The sequence below is a fragment of the Lepisosteus platostomus genome, chromosome 8 (assembly GCF_059453375.1).
Source record: "Lepisosteus platostomus isolate fLepPlt1 chromosome 8, fLepPlt1.hap1, whole genome shotgun sequence".
Taxonomy (NCBI): Eukaryota; Metazoa; Chordata; class Actinopteri; order Semionotiformes; family Lepisosteidae; genus Lepisosteus; species Lepisosteus platostomus.
Window position 1 is genome coordinate 52,845,338 of NC_142618.1, and position 25,884 is coordinate 52,871,221.

A 25,884-nucleotide genomic window follows, 5' to 3' on the forward strand; every position below is an offset into this window, starting at 1 on the left:
CATTTAATGTTAGCCCCAGCAACAAAAATGTGTAACAAGTGGTATTTGCAATTTACGTCAACAGACTGCATTTCCTCTTTAAAATACACAGATAAGCAGTGCTGATCATAATTAAACCAACAAAATCTAAATTGCATGTTTACATAAAGCACACAACATGGATATATTAAGATCTAAACAACTGTAAACCTCTTCACTTCAACATATGTAGATTCAAACACAATTTATATATGCAGATTTATAGCAGAGGCCTTAATAATCTTCCTTTGCTCAGTTAAAGATGAACGTTTAGCAGGAATTGGTAAATGTAAATTCCTACTGAAGTACAGAAGTCAGCCTGCTTTAAAAGTGCAAGTTTTACAAGAAGAACATATAACAATTTATTACTTAAACAGATTAAATCAATACTTTACCTATTGTACAGTATACGTTTAGATAAACTAGCCTGCAACCTTGGCCCAATAGGTTCTTAAACTGACTGTTAACTATTAACCAGCTGGTTATTCACTTATGGGACAAGGTTAGCAAGAAGCAGATCTAAATGCAGCTAAACAAATAAAACGATTTCCATGTTGCTGCAATTTAAAGAAAAAAAAATTATCATTACAAAAGTGGCAGTGCTTTGATCTCGGTTTCTGAGATCAAAGCCTTTTCTGGTGTTCCTTCCAGCTTCCTATTGACTTATTGTAACTGCAACTGAGGTAAAACTAAATGTTTTCTTCAACATAAGCACATTAGAAAGGTAACATATGAGAAGAAACCATTTGGCCCAAATTAGCTTGACTGGTAGAAGTATATTGATCCAAGCACCGTACCCAGCCATTTCTGGGAAGAACTCACCTGGCTATTAGCTTTAATTATATGGCTTGGTAGCTTGATCCAAACCTGAGGTGCATGAGAACCTACTCTTCTCATTTTTTATAAATCTGGTATGTGCCTTCCCAGGTGTCATGGTAAAATATGTCTGTCCACTGCTTTGGAGGACTAATAATGATTTCACCAACAACAAACTCTTTTCTGCAGTACAATAAAGGTATAATAGAATTGTACGTTATTAACGTCAAACTCAAAATACATTAAACACCTCTCTTATCTACAAAAACCAAAATAATGCATAGGCTGCCGAGCACAAATATCAAATCTGAACTGCATTCAAGAACTCTTCTCCACAATAAAAAAGTGTTCTCCTTTAGTACAAGCAGGTGCAAATCAATGAGCTTATCGACCAACAAGGAGAGAATCGCATGGACCGAAGGGAGGCTCAGAATGATGTGGTACTCTTGGAATTCCTAGCTGTGTTGTGCAGGACAGTTACAGGGTTCCTGTGATGCCTGCCCCCTAGTTTTGTCCCTTGTGAAGTGCCACTAGATTCTAAGTATTTTGTATAAGTTTTGTATAGGTAAAATTAAGGCACTTATCAACAAAACGAATGGCAGCATTCAGCTGCACGTTTCATGCACGCGTAAATAATTTAATGTACTGTATAGACCACAAAACTCTGATGTGTGCCAACCACAAAGAGTGCTTTTAAATAGCTTTCAGTCTTCAGGTTATTTGAACCTTTTGGAACTATGGCATCTTTAGAACCGTGAATGCAGTAATCTCTATAATTTTCTTCTTTTTTTTTTCCAATTTTGGTTTCTGTTTGTAGGATTTATCACATAGATGTTTGCATCATGTGTTGGGATACTGGGCTCCTTAAGAAAACGATTCATTTTCAGTTTCAAACATTTTTATGCCCCGAGTATAAAGCTAACCACAGTCCCCACATCAGCCATTGCAACTCGCATGAATCAGATGTAAGAGAATTTACAAGCAGATAAAAAAGTGCTTAGCAGGATAGAAACCAACCCCGACGGACTTCCAGATTCTTACTGAGGAAGTCCTTTGTTGCAGAGACCTCCTCGTGAACCAAAAGGGGGGGGCATTTAACATATCTAATCTCTCAAGGAGCTGCTGCAGATCCCACTGGCAGACTGCGATTTGAAAAGTCCTACAACTGAAAGTCGCAGTGACATTTCGCACTGGCGTCCAATGAAAGATTATTACTGTTAAGAATGTCCTGCTTCATGCTGACCCTCTGACAACCACTTTTTTTCCCCCTGCTCGGACTCATTCTTCGCATTCCAACACATGCTTCCCATATCCTGTTGACAAAAAAAAAATCTCCACTTTGTCTCGCACAGGGGGTATATTTATTCACACTAACTTTGAAAGTGTCCAAACACTGTGGGGCAAGAGGGTGCTACATGTTGCAAGAAATGTGCTCCGGTTTCATAAATAAGGCCGCAGTCTTATGAAATTAAGGCCACATGCCATTTCATTACAATACGAGACAGCTGCACCACAATTTGGAAAAGAAACAACACAAACCCATAGTTTTATTAGGCTGATTTTTTCACAGATTCTTCTGTTGTCGCTAGACTACATATCAATTCATAGCTGCATAGCTGCTTGATGTTTTTGAGGGGATACTGTAAAACGGAACTAAACAGACTGAAGAGTAAGATGTAAAAATGGGTTATCAGAAACTCCTAAGAATGAAAAAAAAAACTAAATATTTGTAAAACCTATAAATACATTTTATGTACGTACTGTATTGATCTTAAGCACATCAAATATTCTCCTCTGTTACTTTCACCCCAAATTAGTCTTAAACCTGAACAGATAATATCCCTATTCAACTAATAGAAAGATGTATTCATATTAATATACAATACCATATGTATACCTTCTCCTCTGTTCCAATTTGTTAATTATTGATAAACTCAACCTTATTGCAACTGCTCTTATACAAACACTGAAGAATGACTAATGAATTCACTTTTTCAAAGTCTGCACTGTCAAGAGACATCGTCCACAGGGCATGCATCAATGGAAAATAATAATGCGATAATGTGTACCTGGGTGACACCTTCATATACATATATATTATGTATTTTTAGGTTACATTTCGATAGATATACAAGCTAAGATCAACCATTAAGCAGAAATGATAATTCCTCAGGTAACGGTTGACTACTTTCAGCTTTCCTTCTTCTGCCAAATTCTGTCTTTTCGAGTCCAACTCTCAAACACAATCGCGACCAATGACAACGTCCTGTCAGCACCAGTTATACGCTACATTGGCTCCCAGAGTAAAGCCACAGGGGCTGAAATCTTGATATTTAAACTCCTGTTTCACCAAATGAAGAATCTTACAATGCGGCACATTTAAACCGCCCATTTCTTTGATGTCTCAGTGACCGCATCTCCTTAATGCTGTTCATCCACGTGCCAGTGCTTAGGTCTGTGTCAATGTTTTCCTTTGCTCATTAGAAATCTTATAATCTGGGTAGCGTGCAAGATGTGTGTCAGGATAAAATCTTACATCACTGTTTCTTATCAGCTGGTGAGAGCCCTGGGACTTTCAAGCCCGACAGTCTTTAACTACATTGCAGTTGTATCTTGGCCTGTCCAGTTGGTCTAATGATATAAAATATACATCAGTATGGTTCCTTTAAACTCATCATCTTCAGTTACTTTTTTTATTACCTATTAAATGCACACACACCCTGTTGCTTTCAAATTTTTGTCTTTTTTCAGGACTAAAAGGACCAAAAGAGAAATTCTACATACACAAAAAATAATGCTAACAGGTGAATAATAATAGACACTGACAGGACAATGTTAAACTGATTTTCAAAAAAGAACTTACTGGTACTAGACTTAACACTTGATTATTTCAGCCTTAATTGTTAGAAATCGCGTAAACCTAATATTATAATCTAATATCTTGATTTCTTTTTATTCCTAAGCACAAGCATCATTTTAAATACTTCTCACTCATAAAATTAATTCTAGACATAATGTTTAGTTCACAGATGTCACAAATAGTGAACTATTCATTTTCAAAAACAGCATTTGAAATGTTTTAGAGGACTACCAATAAAATTGGAGTGGTTTTATATTCCAAAAGTTGAAAGTATGCCTTAAATGTAAGCAGGTCTATGTCATATTTTGCTAAAAAAAAAAATTGGCTTGCCTTTAAAATTTCCATATTTAATAACATTTAATTTTGTATAATTGAACAAAAACTGTTACTAAACGTCTCTGCAATGGATTGATATTATGTGGATGAGTGGAAAATCTCATCATGAAAAAAAACACATCTTATCCTCTTAATGAAAATCAGGGTGTTGGCAGTCTAAATCTGTTTCTCATTCCCGGGTGCTGCTTAGAACTGGGCACTTGTATGGTCTTTACATCTTTGAACTACTTATTCTGAGCCATAAAACTTGTCATAGGTTTCCACTCGCACCATTCAACACACCTTTGTAACGAAGAGCCCATAAATACTAACAGATCTTGAATGCCTTTGATTCCCTTAAATTAAAAAGAAAAACCTTTTGTCATTCACTTCTTCGAATGTCTAACTACTAAAAATAAAAATACAAATCTGGGGATAAGAGACAAATGTGACTTATATTGTATCTGCAAGACTATTGGACATCAGTGCAACCGCTTCATATCAGAAGTGGTTTGATCTCTGGGCTTCTGAAACAAGCACAGAAGATATAAGACCTTCTTGTCCCAAATAACTGACAACAACATGCTAAGGAAAAAAAACAATAATGATTTCTGACTATAGGATGTGACATTGTACATTTTTCAAGTTGAAACAGTTTGTTAAGCTTCCAACAAAGAGCTCTGTAGTCATTTACACGTTTTCTTTTTTGGCTTCACAACTGTACATCAAATCCGTTTTGGCAACTGATCCAACACTACTTTTGCTGTAAGAGAAACTGAAACAAACTCAGCCCTGGAAAATCACAAAGCTTTTTATGTATTTTTTAAAGTAAAAGAAAAAAACATCTGTTAAGGTTACTGTACATTGTCAGAATGAAGCCGCTTCAAATTTCAGTGCTTAAAACGGCTGCATGACATCTTGTGTTTTTGCCAACATTTGCTGGAAGAATTTCTCTGCATTTGTTTTATTACTGCAAGCCAAACCCTACATATTAGTGAATATGTAAGGTTACTGTGAAATACAAAGGTCAAAACAATTCAATATATCACAGAAACAGAGACTGAAATCTTAACCTGAGTGTCAGAATGAGTTCAAATTCCGCAACATCCACCACCCTTGAATCATCAGTCAAACCATTAACTTCTTGAAGGCTACCAAGACCAACGGGAAGAGCTTTAATCATATTTTACGGTATTTGTCCTTTTTGCAAGTTGCTATTTGCCTTGAAACAGTAGCTAAGACAAGTCAAATATGGCTGATACACTCATTTTAATGAGAAGCTCTGCTTAGTCAGCAAATTACAAGATTGTTAAGAGTTTTACTTTAGTTCTTACTGTTTACTTAAGTTCCGTCATAATCCAAAAAGAGTTAGCTGTCAGTTTAGCACAGGTAATGTATTTGTGGTTAAAGCTTATGTGCAGAATCATTTAAGATCCTGTTTTAACTATGTCACATAAAGTCATACTCATTGGAGTCCCAATTAATTTCAACTGTCATTACAATAATATAAATTACAGAATAAACTTTCCAATGCAGATGCAGGGACAGAAAAAAAGTTTTTTTTTTAGAGAAGTAGTGCATTTTCTATAGCACTACTTCAAAATGTGATAATGATAATGTTTCTTTATTAGCCCTATACAATTTCTTGCATTAGGAATGCGTCTTTTCGCATACCCCAGCTTTTCTCCAGGGAGACACAGACACAGAGACAGGGAGAGAAGCTTGGGGTCAGAGCACAGGGTCTGCCATTGTACGGCACCCCTGGAGCAGTTGGGGTTAAGGGCCTTGCTCAGGGGCCCAACGGAGTAGGATTCCTCTGCCAGCCACGGGATTTGAACTGGCAACCTTCCGGTCACAGGCGCAGATCCTTAGCCACAGAGCCACCACTCCGCACACAAATGGCACAAATGACAAAACCCATCATAAATGTGCACTGCACTTACATGACATTTTGTCTTCGTTTTCACTGTGATACCATCCCTGCTGATCTTAAAACTCTTACAATACAGGAAATTCATATTTCAACATGGGGTGAACATCTTGAAAATTGGATTCACCAAATATAAAAGAAATTACTTTTCATTTATAGGGTAATCAGTATAATATTTTTCCCTTTTGTACAACACAGAGTCAGTTTAACATACTGTACTCCTGTTTGTAATCTCAAGTCATGGTATTTTAATGAGCGGTTTTCCCATTCTGGAAATGTAGTTTGTTCTTCCATAAAATATTTTATACTTAATGTTTGTAACTACTTTTGCATGTTTAGTTCTAAGATTGAAGCCAGATTGCTAGATTCCTCCTATAAATTAAAGTAAGTACTAGGATCGTGTCAACTGACGGCAAGAGTCAATCCAAAATGAAAAAAATACTCCTGAATTGACTCTTGGAATCACACTGTATCATCATGTGCAGAGTATGGTAAAGCCAAAGTGTTTTCATCAGAGAAATATCACTAGGTTGCATCCTATCTTCATTTGTGCCTGTAGCAGAAAAATGATTTTTTATCATCATATAATAATATCCTTACACTTAATTAGTGACACCACTCGAACAGCTTTACGGATAATTGTGATGCCCCTCCACCACCACCAGTGGGTGTGCAGCATCCACCTGGATGATGCGATAGCAGCCATAGTGCACCCATATGCTCACCACACACCAGCTGTCAGTGTTGAGGAGAACAGAGTGATGAAGCCAATTCGTAGATGGGGATTGTTAGGAGGCCATGATTGGTAAAGGCCATTATAACACCATACTTGCAGAAGTCTCTAAATCAACACTTAACAAGCAATAATGTGTTCAGAATTAAGCAGGCAGAATTCTCAATAAGTCATGCACAGGTGAGCACTCTTACGAGGAAGGTCTTACACTCATGTCAGGTATAGAGTTAATTAAAACTTTTTTCGCTTACATTCAAGGTCCTGCATGGTTGCTCCTCAGTGTCTCGGTGATATGTCACCTGTTCGATCCTCCCATGTGACCTCCAGTCAGCTGGTTCTGGTATACAGTGTGTTCCAACTGTTCATCTAAATACCACCCTTTGAAAGAATCAGGGACTCAGCTACAATGGGCACTTTTAAGTCTAGCCTAAAAACTTTCAAAGGCTTTTTGAGGTGGTTTTATCTCCTGAATCTACTTTGTTACCATGGCTTTATACATTTCTTGACACTTATTTTGTATAAGGTTGTATTTTATAAATTGAGGATTGACAGAGGTTTGCTTTTAAATGTGCAATACCAAAAAATCTTTATTATTATGAAATAAGATTTAAAGGCCATGAAAGACAGAACGAAGAACCACATCTCATCTCTGACAGGGAGACAAATTGTTACTTAGTGACACACTATCAATCATTCTAAGTCCACTCTCCAAAGGTCAGGAGAACTTACTTATTTCCTCTCATTCTTTGGAAATATTAAGCAAACAAAATGGTAAAATATGATTAGGCAAAGAATGCCTTCATTAAATTCAAGGAAGAATTGTCTCTCCACCCACCTCTTCTTTTTTTAATGGCAAAGATTTATCTCGCAGGGAATTTGAACACACAATCACTGTATTCCAAAACTACGAGGCATTTACCAGTCTCTCTTGTTTATTTAGCTCTCCTGTTAGACCAAACAATCAAGTTCCTGCTGAGGGCCTGTGGAGGTCAGCGCACAGATGAACTTCTTAAGGCGGTAGGCTGTCTAGTCTTTGGCCTGGCTGAACATGCTTCAATACGGATTAGACTCCATTTGGCCTTAATTAGTTTTCCAATTTGGAAAATGATATCCGTTGATAACTTTGCAGATACAGACAGCATTTAAGTACCAAAACACAACAAAGTCACTTATTTGGGACCTGAGCCAAGGAACAGATGCTGAAAGAATAAACCTCTTTTCAGTAGGATACTAATAAGGCTACCCAGACAAGAAAGGCCTGACGCATGCACCAACCACAATTACAAGGCTCTAAAGCTAGGGAGTGCCGTTTTCTTTCCTGCCATTAGAAGTAGCAATTGGGTTATAACAGAAAAGAAGGGATTTTTTGGGGTTTCAGGCGAGGCTCTTGAGTTGGCCTCTGGCTTCACATGCTTTTTTGGGACAATCTTAATGTTTTCACATGAATTTGCTCTTACAAAAAAAAAAATGATGCCCCTCTTCAGTCTTGTGTTGGAATTGTGATTCAAATGTTGCATCATGTTAGTTTAGGGCTGGGAGTCTAGATTCGTTCTATATGTGTAAGGACTGTAGTGTTTACTAGAGCACTGCGTATTTAAATTCTTAACAACTTCTTCTCAGATTTAATCTAGGTGGATTATCATGGTTGTTTGAAGGCTCTCCTACACACTAATTGTATAGTTTTCCCCATAAAAAGTACTATGAACATACAGAAAATCTTTAAACTTTAAACTATAAAAATATAATTGAACAAATTAGCAAAGTCTGTTTAAAATAAAGGACATTTGTCTCATACGAATAATAGCTTTTATACTACTCTCGATTTCTACCCTATTATCTTTCCTTTAACATGATCATATCAGCTGCTACCTTGTCAGGAAACACAGACTGAAAATAGGTGGATGTGATCATATCAGTAGCAAAGGTAAAATGACAGAGTTACTCAAAGACAATGGATAACATCTGGTCTCTCGTCTCTTTTCTGGGATTAGGCATCTCCCAATCAACAGGTGCTGTGGTATCATCTTACCAGTGTGTCAAAACAGGCCCAGAGAACAAGTCAGAATTGCTGACCTCAGACAACCTAACTGACCCCTTCCAGCAGGGAAACGAGATCCCCAAAAATATAACCTAACCTGAACTCATTTTATGCAAGTAATTGCTAATATCCAGTTTCCAACAGAACTACTCAACCTCATCATGGAAAAATCAGAAGATGAATGTGAGGGATCAGTTTAGGTGTTTAGACTGAGAAAACAGTGTAAAGCATAAAAACATATCATGGAAGATTCATTAATTCAAAATAAACACTAGTCTCCACAGTGATATAAACCCAAGTTAAATTGACTGTAGAGCAGTAGCTCAAGATCTTATTAGAGACAATAGCCTGCTGTAGAGTAGTTCATTCCTTTAAAAAAAGTTCCCAGTGTTTACACAAAATTGTAAACATGGGTGATGTCTCAGCAGAATGGTTTATCTTTTGTGGATCATTACCAGAGCTCCACACAGGATGCTGGAAATTTAAGGTAGGTCAGCAATACCCAGCAGCAGACTGCATCCAAACACAGAGTTTCTGAAGCTCTGCCATTACCACAAGATGCCATAAGGTATCTAAATAGTTTTACACAGCATGGTTAACTCTAAAGGTGTTTCAGACAGATATTTAATAGTGCACTCATTTTTTAAACATTATACTTTGTGATTATGGGGTTCATTAATGTTCCCTTATGTCTCTCTTTCAAAGCACCTATGTGTCATTTTCTACAGAACCTGTACATATCACGGTATCTTGAAAACTCTTCACTGACAAATGTGAAACAAATGTGGCTGCAAAGGTAAAATAAGTTTAATTTAATTAATTTGCGTGTTTTTAAGGAATCCACTGAATCAAGCTCAATCAATCAATCATCCACTGAATCAAGTGTTGATTGAAAGGAGACTGAAATATTTAAAGTAGATTTCTCACTCTTCACTCAGGTTTATTTCAAAAACAACCTAACACATCTGTCTGAGAAACAATTCATTCCTCTTTGAGTGCCAATGTCACATTCACAATGTCGAGACTACTACTAGCTGCAATTAAAATTGTCAGAGTTTCAGCAAAAACAGCAAAACTTAAAATCAATAGAAACTGTTTGCATTAATCTGTGCTTTCTTTACGTGATTTCTGTATCAAGCTGAAAATCCGCACTATTACGTTGGGCTGCATCTCTGTCCAGTTTCATACTGTATCTTCAAAGCATGCAGAGCCAGAGGAAGAAAAAAAGACTCCAAGAAAGGGGCAAACTGGCCAAAGAGTGGGTAACAGGCACTTTTATTTGCCTCTGCTCTAGAGGTAAAAACATAGTAAAGGGCACTCAAAAAAAGGAACCTACTGGAACCAAGGACACTGAGCCGCATGTAGTATTTTGGAAAAATAAAAATGTCCATCATAACTAGAAATTTTAATATAGCTTACAAAGAAGGTACAGTAAACCTCAGAAACTTGTTTACAGTTTTGAACTTAAATTTAATAATCAGGCATTGAATGGGATTAATATGGAAGGGTTCTGTATTTCTTGCTAGCATGTCAGCCATAGCAATGACTTAAAATGGAACTGGAAATGTATTACACATGGTTAAGTGCTTCGGTACCTCTGTTGCCCCTTGTACATCCACCTATTCCTGTTCACATTGAGCTTTGGCACCTCAACATTATCACATTAAACTCTGCTTTTGCATGTATGGTTCTGGGATTGTTTTTGGAAGAGGATGGAGAGATAAACATGTTCGACCTGGTTTATTTTCTATTTGATTTATGTTATTTGCTACAGAGCATTAGTGTTTAAGTGAAGCTTTACAAATGATAAATTCAGCTTCATTCTTAGGAAACTTTGTTCTCTTGACTCTTACATATAACAATAGGCAATAAGATGTGATTGTTATTGGAGCGCTCAGATTACAGTCACGTGTTTGGCCCGAATGGAGCTAAATGCTTACACGTGTCCAACTCTCTTTTCCAAGACATACAAACATTAAATCTGACCAAACCTACCACTAACACATAACTAGTTCTCAACTGCCAGGACACACTACATCTATAAAGAGGAAGCAAAAAGGAAGGCCATATGTTATTTAGAGTTTTTGTTGCCTCTGCTAAAAATACTGGTTCTATTTCAGAAACAGAAATATGCTGGAGATGACTTTAAACTTGGCAGTTATTACTAGCTTAGCGTGCCTGTTACAATTGCTAGATAGATAATTGTCACTTGTGCGGCAAGTTGTTGTCGCAGATTGTGTTACTGTTTCACATCTCTGGGGTTCTGGGGTCACGTATGGCCTGGGGTACCTTCTGTGTGGTCTGGATGGTCTCTGGACAGCCATGGGTACTCCAGTTTCCGCTCACAGTCCTAAGACACACTGTCCCGGTTTTAAGTGGTATCTCTAACATCTTCCACCTCCACCTATGTGTGTGTTCGTACCCTGAAACAGACTGACACCCCATCCAGGATGTATCCTGCCTTGAGTCCATTATCTACTGGGTTTAGCTCCAGATCACCACAACCCTGTACTGGACTAAGCCGCTACTGATAAAAGATTAATAGTTTACACTTTACAGTTTAATACATAAGTAAAAAAGCAGTCAGTACCCACATTTTGTGGAACTTGGCTTCAAAGATTCAACTTGAAAACAAAAAACGAGGATTTTGAATCATGGTTGCAGTGTGTAGATAACAAATATCAAAAGTACATTAAATACTTTCATGAAAGGACTGCACGCAAATGTGCTTCCTTGTTAAATTGTGGATTAGCAAACAATTGCTTACTTCTCTGCCAAATGCAAACTTGTAGCCAGGGCCTTGAGATTGATTGAGATTTTTTTCACATAACATTCCTTTAAACCTATCTCTGTCTAAACAGATACACTGTTTTTTGCTTAACATCTCAACATCGACAGTTTTACCTCTCCAATTGCTCAAGTCAATTTACTGATCTTGGATCTCATTTAACACACATTTAAGTCCTATCATTTACAGATATGTGCATGATTAGTTTTGGTAGTTATTGACATAGATATCCTGACAATATATTTTCGACAGATTGGCAATGCATGCAGTTACCAATAATCCTAAGTACAGTATTTGAAATAAAAATCAATAATAATAGAAACTTTGAATGTTCAAGAGGGTTATGAGAGTGAAGGCACAATAACCCTAAAATGCATTTTAAGGGGGAAATGTCATCTTAAAATAAAAACCAAAAATGCAAAACACTAAGCATAAATTGAGGTTCTGGGCACGCCTCTGCAGATCGCAGTCTTACCTGTCCATAGTCTGTGGTGAACACCACGACTCCGCCCGAGCAGGAGGACACAGTGCAGGGAAGATGCTGGTCATTCTCTCTTAACCACACTCTGGCTCCCTGCAAGACAAAGGCCATGGTGTTCAAGTCACATGACCTTCCAGTCGCTCAGCCGTAAGAAGCTTCAGAGCTGCACAGCGGATATGTTCGGAGTTATAACACTGCGGTACTAACGCCCAAGGTGTGTGAACCAGTATCTGTTTTATACAAAATGCAAAAATAAATCCTCTTTGTCATCATTCAAAAATGAAATGCCTAATTTGAATGTAGATTTTGTTATAATTGTGGAGCCTCTTAAAAAAGAGGCTTAATCAAAATGGCATCAAGTTCCCAGCTTAGCTGGTTGAATATGACTTTGACTAAAACAGTTGTATCATCATCTACAGTGGTAAAAAAAAACTTAAGTAAATGAAAAGAGGAAACAAACCAAAACATTAATACATCTTTAAAGAATGACTATATATTACAATATGCAAAGTAGACAATAAAAGCTACTGATAAACCTCTTGCATACAGAGTGTGATATACTTACATATAAAACATTTATCTTTTAAAACCATTAGAACTGGACCAGTGACGATTACTCATTACTGGTCAACATTTAACATTTGCTGGAGCTTTTCATCTGACTTCTGCTTCAGAAAGCTACAAGGAAGATTTTTAAAGCCTATTTCTACATGACCTAAGAATAGTCGTTAATACATGCATTTTTGCTTATGGATAAGATTACAAAAATATGAAGCAGTGCTCAAAAGCAAACAACCATATGAATACAGAAAAGACGACAATGAGAGAAAGCCATTTGGCACTTCTGGCTTGCTTGACTGTTAGTAGCTCACTAATTCAAGGATCTCATCCTTGCTTTTCTTGAAAGCACCCAGGGAATCCATAACACAGCTACGTAGCTTGTTCCAGACAGAGACTGAGTGAGACTTTTTGCATATAAAAATCACATCCTGTTCTTGGGTTTAAAATTACGTCCTCTAGTTTTAATGTTGACTCAGTGATTTTAGTCTGTGAAAGTAGGACTTTCCTCCAAACCTGAAAACGTAGAAGATTTTTATATCAGGATAAAACGTGATCAAAAAAGCACAGGATATTCCAAACAAAGTCTTACTAAGGGGGTCCATAAAAATATGCAAAATTAATTAACAACAAAAACAACATAATAAAAGTTAAATATTCAATTCAAAATTTACTATTATCGTTGCCTCTCATCTGTACTCATACTTTGAATGTGTCCCTCTGCTGTAAAATGAAACATTTCATTTTACACTTACTGACACACAACAGGCACACTGCAAATTAAATGGAAAAACACTGGAGAAGCAAAAACAAAGCACAAGGATTCTCAGGATAAGAATCCTATGCAGATACAAGTAGAAGCTATACAAATGAACAGCCTCTCTGGGGGATCTAAATATCACAAATATGATGCTAAATACATACAATTTGGATTTTCTTGCGTAAAGTCAATATGATCTTGATTATCCAGACTACACACCATGCTTCCAAAGGCTATCAGCTGAGTCTCTCAAACCACCTGTGTTAAAATGGCACTTACACCAAAAAACATGTGGACAAAGGTGGAAAACTTAACAACGTTTTATAAAGAACGGCATATCAATCGATAATGAAAGTACATACGTTGAAGATATGTTGAAGCAGAAACTTCCATTTCCAGAGGGGAGCTTAAAAGCACCATTCCTAACATTGATTAGTATTGTCTGCCCATAAATCTGCCGACAACTGGGGAGGAATTAGTTTTGACTGCAACTGTCAGATATTGTTTGAGAAATGCTCAGGTGTGAAAGCATCTGGATATATTAAAGCAGAGCTGTCCTATAAAACTGTGTGTCAAAAGATATTTCACACATGAGAGGATGCGAGCTCGCCCATACTTTGCTTCACGGCTTTAGAAAAGGTACAGTACATTACAACAGTACAGGACTATATTCCACAAATTTCTTTTCTGCAAACAATTACTAGGAAAAACAATCGCTGGGACGGAAAAACTCTGTGCAGTAGGTGAATACATTCAAATAAAGTCCATAGATCGTTTTCTAATTATCTTGGCTTCGACCAGGAAATGAATGGTGTTGCAGGAAGTGATAAGAAGCCAAGGCTGAAATACAGAAAGTCTACTGCTCTTTGCAATGGGATGGGTGCAAGTCACAATCACCTACTACTCCACTCTGTGCGATGGCTCTCAAAGTCAGCAGAGATGCAACAAGTGCTTGAACTTGGATGTGAGCCGAGATCGTTTTTATGAGCAGAGAACAGGAACCTCACACATCGTTTTGAAAATCCTGTGTCGATTCTGAACTTACTTGTCGGATATATTGGGATACCAAAAGGCTCGGGATCTAAGCACATGAGGCTAAGGAGGATCTGGATTTCTTCCAAATGTGCAGTTTTCACTAGTACAATTTGTCTTTCAGGATGCTCCACATGATGCACAAGCCGCAAATCACAGGCATTTTTGAGCTGGATATTATTTTCTGTATTTTTAATACAGGAAAAACAAACAGGGCAGTGATGCAAAAAAATTTTTTTAAATCTTTTTGGGGTTGAGAAACAACATTCTCTAAGGTTTCTTATACATTGCTTTCATCCTACCTGTATACATTTTACAGGTCCCAGTTACATTAATGGCTCCCACCCCACCTCAGCCCAGCAGATTGTTAATCACCGAGCAAACTGTCTCACTTAGCAAAACAGAATTCCTGATCACCAAACCAGAATCATTTCCAGAGATGAATCTGTCTCTAATTCTTCTATATTTCTGAACTGACAGTCAACATACAGTAACTTTGAAAAATACATTAATTTAAGATTTATGATGCCTAACTATGGCTGGTAGTCACTGCCATGCCAACTCGGAAGTGTACAGCGTCTTTAGGGTAATGACTCACAATACATGGAAAGAAACCAAACCAAATGGGTTTACTTTACTGGAAAATGCCTGCTTAAGTTCTCAGAATGCTATTAAAGCTTTGTTATACAAAATTAAACAAGATAAGAGTTGTCAGTTTCAGGATGATGGTTTCTGCTCAGCCAAATTCCACAAAAAGCAACATTTTGATGACCGATACAATAGAAAGCTGGAAAGCCTTTTAAACCATGTAACTCAGGACGCCTTTTTTGGATAAAAAACATCAGCCAAATTAATTAAATTTAACAATAATACTATGGTTGAGGCCGTGATTCTTAAAGAGAATACCCAACGGAGGTAAAAAGCTTGTTTATTTTTTTATTTGTTGTTGACAAAATAACTGTAAAATGTTATGCCATCTTCACAAAGGTTTTTCATTCAAATTCTTTCAAAGTAAGTGTGGGTCCAGTATCTTCCCATATTCATGAATGTTCTATTTCCCAGAATGCACATGGAATTTGACTGCCATCCTAATTTGTCTCTTTTGGTCGTTTCTGAATAGCTGTTTTTTTTTTGTAGTTACAGAACATGCTGAGTGAAATAACACTCAGATCAGTTTTGTGAAATTACAGAGGAATGTTACTGAAAGGGGTTTGTCATGCATGCGCGGTACTACAGTTTCTTAAATGTCGAAACCACATGTGCTAAAGACTATGCTCAATTTGTGTCAATGACCCCTTAATGTAAAATCCATATGTTATAGCAGTGTATTTTCCTTAAAAAATGGATTAGTAACCTTTGACTTCCTCTGACTGGGCTACTAACCTCTGAACCCCAAAGAGCAACGGACAACCAGACTAAATGTTTACCAACTGCAGTACATTCTGAGGAACTAGTGAAACATTTGCAAGAAAAAGAGTCCTGTGAAGAGGCCGACATTTTTGGTCTTACAAGCTAATCAATAAAACATCGACTTGTTGTTCTGAATCACATAAGATAACACTTCTAATGTCACACACACTGCGATAGCCTTTACATGTGTAGTTTTATGTTTTTCATTAAACAGATATATGTAGTTCAAACCCAGAAACGAATATTCAGATTTTAACTAAATCTTGTACCATTGCTTAAGACTTGACTTCGAACTTTGTTCAGATGATGCTTCAAGCCCATTTCCAAAATGCGATATACTGTACATTGCAGTCCGTATGTATTTGGACAGTGACACACTTTTTGTTGTTTTGGCTCTGTACTCCAGCACATTGGATTTGAAATGAAACAATGACCATGAGGTTAAAGTGCAGAATGTCAGCTTTAACTCGAGGGTATTTACGTCTATATTGGGTGAACCACATAGGAATCACAGCCTCACAGTCATTGTTTTATTTCAATAAAACTCCAACGTGCTGGAGTACAGAGCCAAAACAGCACATATTGTGTCACTGTCCAAATACTTATGGACTGCACTATATGCATAATGAAAAATTTCAACTGAAAAATGTAATTTCTATGAATATGACACTGTACATGTTGCAGCACATACATTTTACAGAAGATTACATTCCCCACGTGGGTGGTGCTACGTGCTGAGCATCAAAAGGAACCTATCACTTAAAAATGCAACAAACACACAAAGTTATTACCAGGGAAATCATCATTTACGTAGCAGGTGCATTAACATTTTATAAGACAGACAAGATACAAGTAAACTGATTATACTGATAAATATTTGTCATGTCAGGGCTGATTAACAGGGGAACGCAGATGATATATGTGTGGGATTCAGTCCTATTCCTTTTGTAAAGCCTGAATAATGACGTGGCTGTTTACTGGTTCCTGAGTTCTAGGTGTCATACATGATCCAAACTCACCCTACAAATATTTAGTTGGACTCTAAAGTCTGGCGAGTAGAAAAACCACAAACTAACTGTCACATTCTTGTTTCAATTGCAAGAATCTCGCTGTTACACAACTAGCATATACTGTACGTTATCTGCTGGATTGTTGTCATGCGAAACCTGTATAAGGGCCAAAAAATTTAGGTCGGAAGATTTGATCAATGTATCACTGTGCAGTCAGGCTTCCATCCTGTTGATGTGTCTATCAGAGGACGGTCCCGTGACTCGTCATCTCCTATATCTTGGTCTACCATTGGCAGACTGTGTCTAGATGTAATGTCTTGCCAGGTAGTGCAACAACGTGCCTTAATACAGCCCCCAGTATACCTTTAGCATGAAGGGGTTTTTCTTTTGGTCAATACAGGACTCAGGCTCACATCAATCACATCTCTGCAAGTGGAATTCTGTAGCTGCCATACAAGTCCTGCCCTGACCATCACAGCTGGACCTCCCCACAGATCTTGGCTGTTTGTAATGACTCGAGGACAACCAGACTGAGGCCTCTTATTGATGATCTATGGCTTGGTGGAATGCCTTGCCTGGTTAAAAACACCCGGCTGTGAAAATTCCAGCCCAAGAAAGACACTGCGCAGGCTTATCCCAGCCACCAACACACTGACGGCTTGAAGGTGTTCTCTGGATAAGCAGAGCATATCGGTTCCATTCTGTGTTTGTTTTTCTTGGTTTACGCCATGCTTGACATTCAACAGGGCAAGTCACCTGAGACCAATTAAGTCACGTCAAAGTCATTTGTGTGGATCACCGTCGTGAAATCAGGAAACCAAAGTGACATAAAAAGATCTTCATCGTCATCCCAGTTTTGTATACTGGCCAGCAGCCATATCACCCTGCAACTCACAACTGGCAACCCACTGAAGCTAAGCAGGTGTGAGCCTGGTCAGTACCTGGATGGGAGACCTCCTGGGAAAAACGAAGGTTGCTGCTGGAAGAGGTGTTAGTGGGGCCAGCAGGGGGTGCTCACCCTGCAGTCCATGTGGGTCCTAATGCCCCAGTATAGTGACGGGGACACTATACTGTAAACAGGTGTCGTCCTTCGGATGAGACGTAAAACCGAGGTCCTGACTCTCTGTGGTCATTAAAAACCCCAGGGTGTTTCTCGAAAAGAGTAGGGGTGTAACCCCGGCATCCTGGCCAAATTTCCCCATCGGCTGTTATCAATCATGGCCTCCTAACAATCCCCCTCTGTGAATTGGCTTCATTTACTCTGCTCTCCTCCCCACTGATAGCTGATGTGTGGTGAGCGTTCTGGCGCACTATGGCTGCCGTCGCATCATCCAGGTGGATGCTGCACATTGGTGGTGGCGGAGGGGAGTCCCCATTACCTGTAAAGCGCTTTGAGTGGAGTGTCCAGAAAAAGCGCTATATAAGTGTAAGCAATTATTATTATTATTATTATTATACTATAAAACCTATCCTCTAAACGCACACATACATTTAAGTTCCTCCTGATGATCACATCACTCAATACATAAAGGCAATCATTCAAAAACTCAAAAAGGTAAGCTTTATGGCTGAATCCCACAAAATAAGACAAATGCTGCTCTTTTACATTCTCAGAGGTCAATTATACCGATGTACCTCTGAACCCAACCAAAAGATCACAGGCTACAGTGCGCCTTTGTGTTCAACACGTGTGCTCAGCTTTCCACAGGAGATGTAAGAAGAAAATATAGTGATGGATCTTGTTGTCAACATAATTTACTCCATGGCCTTCTCTTGCTAGATAGATCTAACACTTCCGAACCACCTCAGGCAGCTGGGGCCCAAGTGGCACTGTTGCTCTGAGGCATACACCATTAAATGACATCCTTTGTGTTGTGCTATTAGGCATATTAACAGACTCCCTCTCCCCCTCCTTGTCGTGTGTCAGCAGTCACCCCTCCCCGGCCCCAGTTAAAACGCCCAGCAGGAGCACACTGCCGCATTGTTCATCACTAATCCCTGCAAACTCCAACAAACTCAAACATCGCCTGCTATTGACACACGAAAGGAAAGCAAGCAGAGCTGACACCTGCACCTGCAAGACCTCTTGTCCATTCAGTAATTAAAAGGCAGCTGTTGCCATAAGTCCAACACCAGAGCATACTATCCCCCAATCTGTAATGGGTACGCATAGTCGTCCATGAGTTACTGCACAAAATGCACGGAGGTTCGTAAGGAAGAAAGTTATAAGGAAAGGTTGCATATCTTAAGGTTTTTTTTTCTTCTCGCCTGCACTAGAGGTTGGAGCTCTTGATTACAGTCACTTTTTGTAAAACACTTCATTGTCAAATAGAACTGATAATATATGCTAAAATATACATGTATGTTTTTAAATATTACTCGACACGTTTTTCATCAGCAAAGAACCACAGTCTAGCAGCACTGAACTGAACCGTACTAGTAAAAAACGCTGCATTTAAATAGAAGATGTTAAATGTGGTTGTGATCCACTGACTGAAGACACCTATAAAATCTACAACATTGTGCCTCTTCAGTACCAGGGCTGGAGACCACTGGTGTAGGGGCTTCAGGACAGGTTTACCTCATGTCATTACCTGACATGTACTGACTGATGTTGCAATGCGATTACTATACTGTATATGTGGCGTTATTCATTTGATGATGTAAACCTTCTGTTTCACTTCTCTTGAGGAGAAGAAGCAATGATTGTGTTACATATGTGTTAAATTTAGATACCTAGCAAAGCACTTCCGCCAGAAAAAAATTGGATTTCATGGAAAGAGATGACACTATGAAATAAGTCAGCAGTGCTCCAGACAAAGCATATGCTACACTAGTAATCTTACAGCTTCCTACTTAAGAAATGCATTTCAATGTGTATTGAAATGGAATATGAATTGACATTTAAAACTGCACTATATTATACACTACAGAAAGAGAGGAACAGTGCGCCCCATGCTATAGAGAATGTATACTATGAGAGAAGAGCATGATTGGTATATCTCTTTGGTATATTACATTGTCTACATTGAGATCCAGCTAATGCCCTATTAACCCTTAAGTGAACAGAAGAGGTCTATTTGAAAACGTGGCATACCTAAAGGCATATAGCCCATTCTTTTTATACTTTCAGACTACAGGCTTACACCTCATAACTTACCTGCCTGCTTCCTGCTTTTCTTTCGTGCATAATGGCAAATTAGTTTGTGATCAAACAGACCCCACCTCACTAGTTAAAGGTTAAGTACACACTTACAGTCCCTCTAAAATGTACACAATTCTTATTGAGGATTGGATGGAAAAGCAAAAAAAAAATCCAGAGTCTAACTGCTTTAGTTCTCTTTCTTTTCAGTTAGGTACACAAAGTGAATTATAGTGTGTGTTTAAAAAAAACACTTCCCTCCACATTCTAGATGACACAACTGCAGTAAAGGTGATTAATGAATTTAACACCTGTTGTATAACTGAGATAGAAGTGTATGTGTTTCTTGTCTACTTGTCTAAGCAAATGTTGAGCTTGCAAAATCATAGCAGCAGTGTTAAGTTTCTTTTGGGAAAAAATAGATAAAGATACAAAAAGATAAGACTTTATACTGTATAATAGTATTTTTAAATTTTATATTAAATTTACTATAAGACTATATCAAATTTAATATTTAAGAAATCACATGCATAGGCAAGGAATTCTGAGCTACTAGAAAAGTCAACTACAACACAATTCTACAATGATTTTCTTATTTATGAAAGGGTGAGGTATTCACCTCCACATGTCCTTGTTAGCAAAACTATGAAGGTTAGTTCTTTAAAGTCCACATAGTCCACTCAACTCACAATCAGAGAAAAAAAGGCAACAGCATAAAATTAGAGGCAAGCTGTTTCTTAAGGCCAAATGTTTTGAAATACAAGTATGATGGACACCTCTGAAATACACCTCTCTTTTTTGTAAGAAAATAACACCGCGTAACATGTACTCTAAATATTCTTCACACCTTCTTCACACCTGAAGAAGCCTCCACGGCTGAAACGTTGCATTTTCTTTCTGTTCTTTTCAGCATGGAATAAACCCGTTACCTGTTCCTTTGCAGCCTATGCATGCTGACGCAGCAACCTACTTTAACACTAAATACAACTAACAATAACAATAAAATAACAATGAAAGTAGAAAAGAAATACCAGCTTTAGAAAGTTTATGCTTTTTTATCATAAGGGATTAATTAGCGAAATGAAAAAAAAAACTGAGCACCTGTTAGTAAAGCCGGTTTGGGGTCAAAGTGCGGTTTTTGAATTGGTAGAGAAAGTGAACCAGTTGCACATTAACCTTGAAGCTACAGCCAGCTCAGGTCAAGCACAAAGCAGAATACGTGTAGGAACAAAAAGTGTATTTGCATTTTCAACACTGCTCCAGCAAGGTGAGTGACAACTCTGGGGATGTCACCTGTTATGTCTCTGTTACTACAGCTGATAAATTTATTTAGAAAAGAATTTCAGCTTTCTATGCTCAGTGAAACACAGATTGCTTTAGCAGCAACAGACTTCTCCACAATGAACATATCATTCATTATCATTATTTTTTGTGGTCTATGGAGAAGGAACAGCACCCTCTCCATATCCCAGAATATAAAAAAGCTAATGATATGGTAAAATGTTACTGTAGCCCTGCACTCAAACTCACACTTCAAGTTAGCATTTTTTTTCTTTAGTGCGAGAGGCATTCAAATAGGCTATACAGAAGTATCACTTTAATTTTCCAAGGAAAATATGTATCTTGAAGGACTATATAATTATTCCAAGTCACACTTTGTTCAAAACAATAACAACCGAAAGAGGAAAGATAAAACAAGTCATTTTGCAGTGTTGTAAACTGAACTTTAAGCCGGAGAGATTTTAGAAAACAAGTGTTACACAAGATTCAGTTTAAAAGGCTATAAGCAGAAATATTCCTGGAAGATGACAGATCAGATTCTTCAGCATTAATGCTAATAGATAATAGTTCAAGCTGTCCTGGATGACAAACAGACCTGTTGCTTTGCGCACATTATTTACAGAATAACAGAAATGCTTGGTCAGTTACAAAGGTAACCGACATAGGTCACTGCAGTGACTGTCAGTGTACACATGATGTTGTAAGTACTGAATGTATGGGCTTGATCCTTTATAACCTGTCCGCCCTCAAGTCGTAACCTGTTTCTCATTCAGCAGGTTAACACACACACCAGACCAGTGTTTCTGGCTGCACACGTAAGTTCTTTTTTTTTCAGTTGCGGTGTTCAAACACAAAACATTATAATGTTGTTAGACAGCTCCAGACTTTGGGTTTGTGTGTTATTTCCATAATGATCATCAACAGTAGCTGTTATCTAAACTCTTGATGAACTGTAACTAAAAGTTAATTTAGCATGAAATTCAAAGCAAAAGAAATTAAAACACAAAAATTTATAATTAATAAAAAATTGAAGACTTTAATGACTTTCAATATTGTATTATAATACATGCAACATCTGTCAAAAACAGGCCCATGTATTTCTGAATGGGTGATTTTCAAATGCATTCATACCTTTGCAATAAGTATTTTAAGGACTATGTTTTGGATTTGAGTTGAGAAAGCTTTTGGTCTCTTCTAATAGGTTATTAAAATTCACATGATATTTCACCACTTCTCCATGCAGAACTTTAGTTTCCACAACCAGCACTTGTGAGCAGCTTTCTATAATCCAAATAGTAACCATGTTTCACCAGGGTGCAATGCTGACCAATCAAGAACACTGATTTTTAAGCTTTGTTAATGTTTTGGTCATTGAATTTGATGCTTACTTCTGTATTGCTCTTATTATTTAAGCACATTTGTGACCAAGATATTTTGGCAACAATATCCTTGAAAAACATTCTAACTCAAGATACAGTACACTTTACACATAGGAAGGGAAGCCCATCATCCACTATTAAACACACAGTAACCACAAAGGTGATGCACAGCAGTTGTTCCAGCAAGCTCACAACACAGCGGTTCAAGCATAGAAGAGTAACTGCTTCACCAGTAGAATAAAAGGAACATTTGAGCTAGTCCGGATTATTCAAGATCAGGAGAATTTAGCCAGGGCACCAAGTTAACACCACTTATTTTTTGAAGTATCGAAAGGGTTTTAATGACCAAGTAGTCAGGGCCTTAGCTTAAAGTCTCATTCAAAGGATCACACCTCCTCCAGCATTGAGTCATCACACTGGGACACTGAACCAGTTTTACTTAGAAGTCTTGATCCCAGTACTGATCGGGCCCATCCTTGTTTGCTGAGCTTCAGAAATCTGATGTGGTCAGTTAACACCGCTGTTGTTTAAAGAAGCTCCTAATTTTACATACACTACAGTAAGAATGGTCCTCTTTAGCACATTGTGACACAAAGCCAGGTAAAAAGCTGGAAAACCATCCTTTCTGTAAAATATTCACCACACACCAATCACTGGAATAGATATTTAAAGATTTGATTATGAACAAATTGATAATACATGTTCTCACTGGTGATTCCCCGGTTCTTCAAAATACAAGAATTGATGAACAGCTATAATTTGGTGTTTAAGTAAAACAGCTGCAAAGTTGTGGTAAAAAAAGGACTACTGTTATAGATTAAGATCTTTATACTTGCCTCATAATTTACAACCTCAGTCCAACCCCTTCGCAAATAAATAATTGAATTAAAAACTAATGCTTATAAATAATGTGCAAATATACGCTTCATGTCTTGTCTTCACTGCTAAAGTCCCTCATTGAGAAAGCCATGAAAAAATGACAAATCTGGGCTTTCAATGACTATATCACAAATGGGAGTTCTCTTATTATTTTTATTGGGCTATAACTTTGAGTGATATCATACTGAAAACATACAAACCTCAGATGTTTATAACTTTTTTTTTAAATCAGCTAAAAGCACACAGTTTCCTCTCAAGAGACAGGAATGGACAGTAATGTTCTTTACTAGGGTCATGACTTTAAACATCCACTGAAAACAGCCCTTCTCCACCCTCAAAAGCAGGAGCTGAAAAGAAATATATAAAACAGATCTTAAAGTATCTTCAGGTCAGTTAAACCCTGTGGCTATGAAACATTGGTGGTTCAGGATTATAAATCTACTGCTTTCATCACACGTTCTAAAGACAGGGTCTCCGTGCCCTTATAAACTACAGACAGGAGACAGGAAGTCTTTCAAGCATTTCTGTGGTTCAACATCAAACTGAACAAGACTTAAATTGTTTCACTTTTGAATGCAATATATTTGGACAGAGAATGAAAATGAATCCAAACCATCACACGGGTATGTCAAATCATTCACTTAATTGTTTTACATGGAATGGTAAAAATATATTTCATCATAAAAAATGGAAGGAAGAGATATTCTATACCTCCAATAAATAAAAATCATCGGCAGTATAATAAAGCACAGTGATACAAACCTATGGGTTTGTTTTATCTTGATTAAAATTGTTTTATAAAAGTTAATTAAAAATCAAATATAATCTAAATCTGGCCACTATTTCTCTCTATTTCAAAGATACTGTATTTCCACTGTATTTCAAATCCTCCCCACAACTTCAGTCTCCTGATCTTGTCTAAACACTGTCTGTTAACAAGCTATGCAACTTAAAAAAACAGCACATTGAATTCACTGCTATAAAACACAAAGGTATACAATGATATACAAAGATCTGGAAGTACAAGATGCTCACATTTGTAAAACACCTATGTTTGCATGGGAAAGAAAATACTGACTAAACAAGAGCAGAACTATTAATCTGGCAACAACACACTTGCAATTTGTCCGAATGACACAAGAAAGTCTCACCAGTAGGACAGAGCCTGAGCCCAGCACAAATCAGTAATAGGGAGTCCTGCAAAGGGATGTACTGAAAACCTTTTTTAGAGGTTTGACCGAGAATAACCATCATGTTAATGATCAGGCAGATCACCGCAAGGACGGTGTTAACTCACAAACCACTTTCTATACCGAAGCCCACAGTCGTTACACTGTAAAAAAAAGATGCCGTCCTTTGGATGAGATGTAAAACTGAGGTCCTGACTCTCTGTGGTCATTAAAAATCCCAGGGGGGTTACTAAAAAGAGTAGGAACTGGCCAAATTTACAATCATGGTCTCCTAATAATCCCCATCCCCAACCTTCATCACTCTGTTCTCCTCCTCCCTCCTCACTGATAGCTGATGTGGGGTGAGTGTTCTGGTGCACTATGGCTGCAGAGGGGAGTCCCCATTACCTGTAAAGTGCTTTGAGTGGAGGGTCCAGAAAAGCCCTATATAAGTGTAAGGAATTATTAGTATTAATTACTATACAAATGTTCCCCCTCTGATGAGTAGACTTCAAGGCCTTTATTCATAGGGCAGAATTTACAGTTGCTTCAAACACCAAATTCGACCTGCAGTGACCTCCTAGTAAATCCAAAACAGCATCATACATAAAAAAGTCAAAGTATCTGAACTTTGGAAGATGAATACTTGATCCTTCAACCCCAGTAAGGGTCCTCATTTGTTCACAGTATGTTTGTGTGGTACCAAAGAAATAAAAAATAAACCTTTTTATTAGACATTCATTATGGGCTTGGAAAGCAGAGGACAGATTTTGCTATACAAAGATATGGGGCACAAAATTATTTTCATTTTCACCCAGTTAATTTTTCAGCAAATAAACCACAAATACAGCTGCATTTCAGACAACACAACACGGCAAAAAGGCTTTAAAGCCAATAGAAGAAACCTTTTCTACTGCCAAAGTTAAGAAAATACATTAAAATGCAATAACATCCTCTTTGTTTGAAGCTAGAATCTAATATCCACATATCACCGATGTGTCAACAGGGTTTACAGTGTGGAAAAGGTTCCTTCCTCTTGTTCAAGGCCATGCTGACAAACTCTTTTGTGACGAGCATAACACTGCCTACAAAAAACAAAATCTGTTGATTTACGTATCCCTTTTCTTTTTAACATATCGCTAATCAGCAGCTTCCATGTAATATTCATCTTCATCCCTGTTGTCCTTGTTTAACATTTTCCTTTTTAGTAGTTGTAGCCTATAAGCCGAACACAGAATGCCTTTCAATATCAGGTCTTCTTCGTATTGGGTATCTGTTCTCGGGG

At 37.7% G+C, this 25,884-nt stretch overlaps 1 protein-coding gene across 4 annotated transcripts in view; it reads right to left on the reverse strand.

Moving 5' to 3' along the window:
• The window catches only part of myo10 (myosin X), a 137,072-nt gene that overhangs the window by 82,987 nt on the left and 28,201 nt on the right, over positions 1 to 25,884 (reverse strand). For all 4 annotated transcript variants that reach the window (XM_088643911.1, XM_088643910.1, XM_088643909.1 and 1 more), the window contains exon 2: positions 11,974 to 12,072. In XM_088643911.1, the coding sequence (XP_088500037.1) occupies positions 11,974 to 12,072 (99 nt within the window). The remainder of the gene's footprint in view (positions 1 to 11,973; positions 12,073 to 25,884) is intronic.